This window comes from Nannobrachium achirus, assembly GCF_963921795.1.
Source record: "Nannobrachium achirus genome assembly, chromosome: 19".
NCBI lineage: Eukaryota > Metazoa > Chordata > Actinopteri > Myctophiformes > Myctophidae > Nannobrachium > Nannobrachium achirus.
Genome location: NC_137826.1, coordinates 32444814 through 32454690, shown reverse-complemented (window position 1 = coordinate 32454690; position 9877 = coordinate 32444814). Strand labels below are relative to the sequence as shown.

General features: G+C 42.3%; 1 protein-coding gene across 1 annotated transcript in view; it reads right to left on the bottom strand.

Moving 5' to 3' along the window:
- The window catches only part of LOC308304777 (unconventional myosin-XVIIIa-like), a gene marked incomplete at both ends in the record, with an annotated part of 88286 nt that overhangs the window by 41331 nt on the left and 37078 nt on the right, over window positions 1-9877 (bottom strand). The window contains 3 exons of the mRNA XM_080749407.1: window positions 3474-3602; window positions 7189-7254; window positions 9361-9470. Coding sequence (XP_080605533.1) covers window positions 3474-3602; window positions 7189-7254; window positions 9361-9470 — 305 coding nt within the window. The remainder of the gene's footprint in view (window positions 1-3473; window positions 3603-7188; window positions 7255-9360; window positions 9471-9877) is intronic.

Below are 9877 nucleotides of genomic sequence, written 5' to 3'. Positions count from 1 at the left end.
TACCACTTCACTGGTCCTGTCCAATTACTCTGCTGGAGAGGTGGTGGATTTTGTATAATAAGGCACCAAATTTGATGGGGAAGAAAGGTGAATTTATACACTCTGTCAGCATATTGTATTTATCTTTCAGACGAACGTAATGACACCAGTGTAACTTTACACAACGGCAGGTTTTACAATATGCACAGGGATATTAGTCTGACAACAGGTGCTGTATGTCTGCTTTGATGCATTGGTTTACTAGTATTATTGTGTAGACAACATTGTTTTTATGTACCATTTTTGATGCTGATGGATTACAGCAGTGCAACCAAAGGTGAAGAAAATACCAGTGGAAATGCATCATGAAAAGAAAGACAATTTAAATTTGTGTGCTTTGTCATTTTTCTGTTGACTGCAAGCTCTTCTGTCAAACCTGTATGGCCTTTTCTGAGTACATTGTAAATTCTCATTTAATTTTCTGCGGTAGGAATAGGGGTCTCTTATACTGTACATGGTTCAAAAGAAAAACGCTTGTCTTTTTTGCTGATTGACTCTCACGCTCTGACATCACTGTAATGTCATGGGAACCAAATCCCTTTTATTGCCATATATGGAGATCCCTGTGATGCCAGGGGAACCAAATCCCCTTTATGCCCATATATGGAGATATGGAGATCCCTGTGATGCCAGGGGAACCAAATCCCCTTTATGCCCATATATGGAGATATGGAGATCCCTGTGATGCCAGGGGAACCAAATCCCTTTGACCAGATGGCCAAGGCATGGCGCGACCGGTCGCTTGTCGCCCTGAGGCGAAATTAGAAAAACTAAAATTGTAATAAGTTACAGAGTAAAATAAAGTGACTCTTATCTTTCCATTAGAGATACATTTACAAGAAAAGATGTGGGAGGGCTCAGAGGGAGGAAAAAAAAAAAGGCCCCTTAGCTAATGGATTTTGTAACGGTAGAGCTGTCAGCGAGCTCACACGGTTCCTTACTGCTGACTTCCTGCCATTTCCCACAGATTAGAGAGCACCCAGGTCCTTGGTCTGCCGCTCTGTGTGAATAATGACCTTTGAACTTAACCCATTTAGGCCTAGAAATGATTGAATGCTTTAACCAGTGAAAAGATATACAAGCTCACAGCGCGGCACCGAGTGCCGCGCTGCGAGCTTGTAGATCTGCCATTTTTGAAAAAAAGTCGTGAAAATGTGTGCAAATCTTTGAATGTATGTATTTTCAAAGCGAACGTTTGTAACACAGATTTTGCTTCTGGGTGGTCCCTGGAACTAGATATTTTGAAATGGGGGTCCGTGGCTAAATAAATATCATTTTGGGGGTCCTTCACATGAAAAGGTTTGAGCACCACTGACATAGTAGTCTCTCAAGAACAGACTAACTGAGCTGCATTTAAGTGAAAAGGACCTTTTCTTTGACGATGGCTGGCCAGATTGCTGACATACGGTAGAAACATAGGTTTTTTCCAAAAACCTCAGAAGGATTCAAAAGACACTTATAGAATCGGGTCAAAATTCTAATTTTCACGATTTTTCAAAAATAGCAGATCTACAAGCTCGCAGCGCGGCACTCGGTGCCGCGCTGTGAGCTTGTATATCTGCTATTTTTTTTATATATTTAAAGCATAAAATATTGCGTCATAATGTGTTCAGGCCTAAATGGGTTTTAATAAGAGGAACACTGTGGCCTTTCGTGGCTTACCATTTTCAACCAACACCCATTACTCAAAAGCTGCTTGCGTTGCTATACAGTATGTGGGTTTAAAAGGGAACAAAAATCAGATCATGTCAGCGGTACAGAAGCCACTCCTAAGACACTACAGCAGGGGTCTTCAACAGGGGGTCCGGGACCCCTAGGGGGTCCTCGGAGTTACTCCAGGGGGTCCTCCAAATCTTCCAATCCTTTTTTATATTAACAACTTGAACCCTAGTGTCCATATTCTGAGAACTATAGCCAAAAATAGCAGATCTACAAGCTCAAGCTCGCGCTGCGAGGCGTTGTGAGCTTGTAGATCGGCTATTTTCGGCAAAGAGGTTTGGTTTAGAGGGAAAAAAGAGCAGACTAAATAGAGTGAAAGGTCAAGATTATTAAGTATTGACGGTTCAAGTGGTTAAATATATGAAAACACAAATTGCCATGAATCCAAAATACACTGATGATTGTGCTGTCAAACAATGAAACTAAACTATATTATGGAATCTATGTTGTGTGGGTCCCTGCTTCATCTCTCTCTCAGCTAAGCGGTCCTTGGCTTGAAAACGTTGAAGACCCCTGCACTACATAAGATACTGTATTATATTCTATTGCAGCCTATAATATATAGTCATAACAATGTGTTAATGTTAGTAATCGGCTTCACTGACATCACCGAAAGAGAAGTTGATTGAATTAACTTTTTTCTACTTTTTTCCCCTCTGCTGGCTCATTATTACATTGAGTGAGACATAGTGTACATGGAGGATGGAGAGAAGCAGCGTGTCAGCAGTATGTAAGGTTCACTTGTCACATCAGCACATGATCCCTGTGAGCATGCTGATTGGCTAGCTCAGGACGCTGTGGAGGACGGGTTAGACTAATGGATCTGAGTGCAAGTAGTTCAAGTGTAAGGAGATGGACATGCAGACATACATCGGGGCTAGTCAGCACTAGCAGTCTAATAGCGGAGCAAACTCTCACGTCCTCAAGGCCTCCGAAAACTCAGGCCCTTAAAGGACAACTTTGTTTTCTTACAACAAGGGTTCATATTTTAGATTGTAATTAGAGAAAAGAAAAAGTGAGTGTTAAAATGTTTTCATTTGCTTCGTTCTATTGTTTTATCGCGTTTACCGTGCTAAAATGTGGGGCATGCGTTCGCATGGGGGCATGCGTACAAGTGGCTAATACTGTATGTCTTTTTAGACCCACCCAATAAGACAGCAGTTTCTTTATTGCTATTTACAGTAACACTTCACCAAACACCAAAGTCACATCCAACCATGAAACGTTGCGTTGTATCTTGGGAATGGGCTTATTCTGTGTAAAATTACATATTTAGCCACTTGTACGCATGCCCCCAACCACTGAAATAAGAATCCCTAAAACAATAGAAAGAAGTAAATGAAATAATTTTAACACTCATCTTTTATATTCTTTAATTACAATCTAAAATATGAACCCTTGTTGTAAAAAACTAAAGTTGTCCTTTAAAAAGCCACTTAAACAGTAAACCGCTCATTTTGATAATAATGCATTTTCCATGAATAAATAATGTTGGCAGACTTGGACCTCTAAAACTGAATCACAATGGAAATAACTGAGCTCTCTGATTTGTGTTTTCTCCTTTTGACGGATACAAAAGGTATGTACAAATGTATGGTCGTCATGTACTGTAAAATGCACTTCTTGTCAATAAAAACAACCGCTGATATCGCCCACACTCGCACACACACTTTAATGAAAGTCTTTTGATATTAGTGATAACAAGCCATGCCTACCTTTCTCTTCTTGAAGGCCTGTCGTGCCAGGTAGCCACTGCATGTAGCTTGGAACAGGGTTATATTACGTTTAGTCTGCTCATCCCGCTGTTCCTCCAATTTAGCCAAGGTCCCAGCTCTGAAGAACAGCTAGAGTAGGACACACACACACACACACACACTTTATGGCTAGTTTTATATATTATTAATTATATACTGTGTCACACACACACAACTGTCACTGGATACAGTATAAATGAGTACATCATACATCATTTCAGTTCATCACAAAGGGTAGAATTCATACATGGGAAACTGGCGGCCCTTCACTTAATGTGGCCCCGCTGGTTAATATTGGAATACTAATATAGTATTGATTTCAGCTATTACAATTCCAACCATGCAAACATGACTCACTTTAATTGCTTGAGTCTATCTATATTAGTAGCTTAATGACTAGTATTTTTTATGTCCATTGTATTTGTATTTAAGTTCATAATAACGCTAACATAAGAACATATAAATGCATTTGAAATTAAATAAATGTTTTACTTTTCAGGATTCAATCCAGATTCCAATTATTAGCAAAAATAGCAGATCTACAACACACTTATAGATCGGCTATTTTTTTACTATTTTTAACAGTATATGCGGCTCTTTGGAGTGTATGTGAAAATATAGTGGCCCTCTCCATCATCAAAGTTGCCCACCCCTGGCATAATTGCTCCCAAGATGGACATCCAGAGGTGAGGTCATCCATGGTCATTTGGTGTAAAAACACAATGAAGAAACGGGGCACCTCTGAAGTGCACCGAATCGGTAAATCAATATGAAACCCCGTAATCCGTGGCCAAGAGAGTCTTATCTGATCGAGGACGCTGTGATTAAGTTATTATCTCTCACAATCAGCAATATACCCGTTTCATTTGGGGCAAAGGTAACTAAACAGTTAAACCTAGAAATAGTAAAGGGATCACAGGACAGGCCTGTCGATCCCTCACAGGGATTAGGTACGGCGAGTGCCTTCGAGACACAAGCACCGCGAGCAACTAAAATGAATGGATGATGATGAGAGATCTGTCTCAAGCCAAGGCTCTCCAGCCTAGCTCCAGTGCTTTATAAATGACCAAACCCCTATGGGTGATCTGTTAACAGGAAAGATGCTGCAAATGACAGAGTACCCTCAAGTAGGGGGAGAATCTCTGAAGCAGTATGGGGGAGTGATGCGTTCAGTGACGGATGTCAGAGTAAAGGGAGCAGTGAAACGGCACAGGGGATTACGCTGAAGACCCTTATTGAAAGGGAGACCATTAGCTAATTCCTGAGTATTTTACCCATACTGTGTGTATACTTGCCACTTTGAAAGCCACTACACGATGGAGGACGAATACATTGTAATGAGTGTAGACAAAATCGTGCAGTTTTATCCTAATAGGGTTATCCTATCTAAGCGTTGATTCCACTGCAGTGAGGATATTGCCATCATAATTGGCTTGCTAGTAAGACAGGGGTTGCCAAGATGTCACAGGAGTGCTCAACTACTTCTGAATCAAATTTGCACTTCAAACCACAATGTCAACATCATCTGCTTCCAAATCATTTCATCAGCCATCTTCGCACACCCTTAAAAAGAGACCTGAAAGGCATACAGAACAAACTATACTTATTGCTGAAAAATGAAATAATGTTTTGGTCTGAGGATAATGGCCAGACTGCAGTCACTGCACCAATGCAACTCCTTGCAACTGCCATTGGGGATTATGGTTGCAAGGAGTTGCATTGGTGTGGACTGGCCTTAAAGGTCTGTGTTTTTTCTACAATAAAAGTGTTGTGTTTATGGTCAATCTGTGTGCATAATGTCCAGTACAGTACACATATTGTAACTGAGAGAATGAGATCCATTTTTAACCTAGTGGGGTTTATAATGATCTTTCTTTGGCTGGTGGCCACTTTCCAGTTTATGGGATTAAATCTGAGTACGGCCAGCAGTGTGAAATGTCTACAAGTACCACTCTGAAAAATGTAAGATTATGAATACAAAATGATGGGCTTAGGCAGAGCCTCTGATGATCTGTGATCCAAAGACTAGCAGAACAGGTGACACTCGAGAACTCCCTAAAAAGTGATGACAAACTGTTTGTCAAGGACAAACAAATGAAACAGGAAGTGCAAAATGACTCATGAAGTAAAGTCTTTGAGTTTTGTTTACTGCTGTGAGCAGGCTATTGCCTGTCAGATGGAATAAACTGGAAGAGATGGCAGTGTGCCTGGCAACTCTCCAACAGACAAAAGGAAGGTTTATTGTACTGTAAGTGATTTGTTATGGGTTGCTGCCCACACCCAGTACACAACACTGGCGATGGCCTACAACTGTGGTTTTCAACCTTTTTCATATCAAAGTCCATTATTTATTCTTAATTTGAGCCATGGACCACCATTTGATGAGATTTAGCCTCTCAGACCCCAAAATGTGGTTGGATACGATTTTGTCCACAATTCCATGCTGTATTGATAGCATGGATGTAGAGATAACAGGCAAATGTTGATCAAAATACAAATTCTTCTACATCTCTAATTGTGTGGACTTCTTGTAAATTAAGTACTGCAGATTTTTAACAATACTTTGAACTCTTGAGAGTGTAAAATTAAACCAAATGGACCCGTAATTTAAATGTTACGCTCTCAAGAGTTAAAGATCTGTCAATTTGGTTACCAACTCTCCATCATTTAGCTGGGGACCACCTGGCCACTGGTGGTCCCTGGCCCACTGGTTGAGAACCACTGGCCTACAAGACAGTCAAGGGCATGACACCCCGTACCTTCTGGACATGATATGACCGACCCCACTCATCAGCTATTCTAACGGGATGGTGTTTTCCTCTGGTGTTTCAGTCCGAGTGTATCAAAGGGTGCGTTCGGAAATGCGCACCGGGTGGACTGCGCGGGCGTTTATCGTGGGCTTGCCCAGGCCTTACGGCCTGGGCATAAATATAACGATTGCATTCACCATGGCTTCGTAACTCGCGCGGCGCTCCGCCGGCCGCGCGGCCCTGGCCCGCTCTTCGCGGCCACTCGCGCCTGCGGCGGTCCGCTGGCCTTCGCGCCGCTTGCAATGTCGTGGACATTAAAACGAGCGCACCCTTTGATACACTCGGACTGAATCACCAGTAGAAAACACTCTCTCCTATTCTAACGCCCCCTAAAACTCCCTGGACAATACTCCACACATTATAGACTCTTCTTCCTCCTGGCTCCCAAACTGTGTACAGTCTGAAAACTCACCTCTTCAGACTCCACCTCACCCCATAGCATTCCTCTCTCCTTGTCACCTTTTTGAGTGATGCTAGTTATACTATGTAGATCTATGTTTGTTATTTCTTGTTCATGAGTTTTTGTTATTTCGATTCGTTTTGCTTGACGGCAATGTTAAGAATGTTATTTAGATACCATGTTGTTTAGACAGAGGCTATAGGTGTCATGTTTACCTTGTATCCTAGTTTCTTTGAAGCGCTACAATGTTCTCTTTGCACTTTACTTGACTTTACAACTCTGTTGTTTTTTTAATAGGGTTTATGCTTACTCTGCTTACTCTGATTTTGCACAAGTCAATCTTGTCTTGGTGTCAATGGTGTCTTATTGTTGTCAATAAGAGTGTCTGCTAGCCTAATGCCTAAATTGCAAAGTTAAGTTCTGTTCTGACTTCTGAATGGCTAGTGCGGAGGAGAGTAGTACTCACCCTACTCAGACCCATGTGATAGCTGCTCTTATCCAAGTCCAGGGACTCCAACAGCTCTTCCACTGCCTGGACAAAAAAAAACAACAACAACACACACACACACACACACACACGCGCGCGCGCGCGCACACACACACACACACGCACACACACACACGCGCACGTCTCAAACCTCGGATGCACCCAGACCCGGAGCTTTAGTTAACACTGTACTTTGGTTCAGCGGCCCCCAGATCCCTCTGCGTGTCATCCTGAATTACTTGACATCGAGCTACACCTCCTCCATTTCACTCAAATCTATTCCCTGACACGCTTCCTTCTCAAAGGCATTAAGCACCCAGAGAGAATCAAAATGCGGACCATAGTAGACAACACCAGAATCCAGCTGCTCCAGGCTTATTTCTCACCCCTCTAGTGGTGTCGGTGCCGTAGCAGCCATTAACACGCGCGGTCCGTACAGAGGCCTTTCCCGGTCCCATTTACCAGGCTGTGTTTAGATCGGTGCGTGTTTGCCTGTACCTCTGCCCCCCCCTGCTAGAGCCCCCCTGCCTGAAAGACCATATCTAGATTACACAAGGAGAGGTTAGTGGCGAGCACTGAGGGGCTTTTGTTTGCCACCGTTTCCACAGAAACGCAGCCCCAAGACACTGACACAGGGGGAGGAAAAAGGTTTCCTTTTTTTTTTCACTCCCTCACCCCCATTCTTTGACTCTTTCCCGTTCCTGTCTAGAGACGAGGTTTAGTGTTTTTCTTTCTCACCATTACAGGTCTCAACACACTGCTCCCCCTCACTGGAAGTTTACCTCCAAGGGAGGGAACATTACGTTGTTGTCGGGTGGAAACCTCGTACGTCCAAAACCGTTCATTTTGTATTTATCATTTTAAAAAAATGATTTAAAATAGTGAAAATAGCTGATCTACAAGCACACAACACCTCGCATCGCGAAGTGTGCGACAGTCTTGTGTGATGAAGCAGGGTTTTACTTTACGAAAAAAAAAATACTTTGAAACTTGGAGATACAAGGTTTCTGCCCGACAGTGACGATTAGCAGCTTCCCTCCACAGGTTGCATTTCATGAAAATGTCAGAACTATCAGACTGTCTCACTGTTGCATCTCCAAATGCAATACAGTATTGATGTCCTTCCCTGGCAAATCGTTGAGGCAAAAATCTAGCTAGTTAGCTGTCATGGCCCTGAATATTAAGCAGATACGATCCAAATACTTGGGACTGTATTTTGCGAGCTCTTAACCCCAATGCAATTAGTGGGCATTTCCTGTCTACACTTCCTATTGATCTGCCTCGGTAACAGGCATGATGCAGCTGGAATTAACCCATTTAGGCCTAGAATTATTTAATGCTTTAACCAGTGACAAATAGCAGATATACAATCTCACAGCGCGGCACCGAGTGCCGCACTGCGAGCTTGTAGATCTGCTATTTTTGAAAAAGTCGTGAAAATGTGTGCAAATCTTTGAATATGTGTATTTTTAAAGCGAACGTTTGTAACTCAAATTTTGCTTCTGGGTGGTCCCCGGAACTAAATATTTTGAGATGGGGGTCCGTGGCCAAATAAATATCATTTTGGGGGTCCTTCACATGAAAAGGTTTGAGAACCACTGACATAGTAGTCTCTCAAGAACAGACTAACTGAGCTCCAGTTAAGTGAAAAGGACCTTTTCTTTGACGATGGTTAGCCAGATTGCTGACATAGAAACATAGGGTTTTTCAAGAAATCTTAGAAGGATTCAAAAGACACTTATAGAATCGGGTCCAAATTCAAATTTTCAAGATTTTTCAAAAATAGCAGATCTACAAGCTCGCAGCGCGGCACTCGGTGCCGCGCTGTGAGCTTGTATATCTGCTATTTTTCAATAGTTAAAGCATAAAATAATAATGCACTATAATATGTACCCGTTCTGAACGGAATTAAGCTGATCAGGTCATTACAACGGCTCTGATGAATGGAGGTTTATTTCCCTGTCAGTGGCTGCTGTCAGACCACAGGGGGAGTGGGAGAACACTACCTCTTCACATTATTAATCTTCTCTGTCCTCCCCCTAAGAGAGCTATAAATCATTCTTCCCCTTTCTCTGTCTCTGTCTCTGTCTCTGTCTCAGTCTGTCTCTGTCTCTCTTTCTCTCTCTCTCTCCCACTTTCTGACTGACTTACCCGCTTCTCATCCTTCACTATGTAATTTCGGCCGTGTTTCTTGGTGAGGTGCGGTGCCAGCACGTCAAAACGTCGCCGGAACTCGGAGAACACCATATGATCAGGGTAACCTGTGGAGAGAGAGAGACCATCCTGAAGTAGTGGTTCTCAACCTTTTTAGGCCGCAACCCCCAAAATAATCATATTTTAACTGGGGACCCCCCACCCTACAATCACTAAGAGTTGAGGCATTACATTGTATAACACGGTTCTACTGTGAAAATAGCAGATCTACTTGCTCACAACGTTGTGAGAATGTAGATCTGCTGTTTTCACAATTTCTGCCTCTAATATTTGACAATTTGGCCAATGTTTAATTTGTCATTTTAGAGGTATTAAAAAGTCCTTAAATTGTCACTTTAGAAATGTGCAGACATCCTCTATACACTTAAACTTTATGTTGGTTTGTTTACTGTTGAGTGAGAATGTTGCACATTAAGTCAATCATCTGGGGACCCCCCAAAATAATTTGGAGACC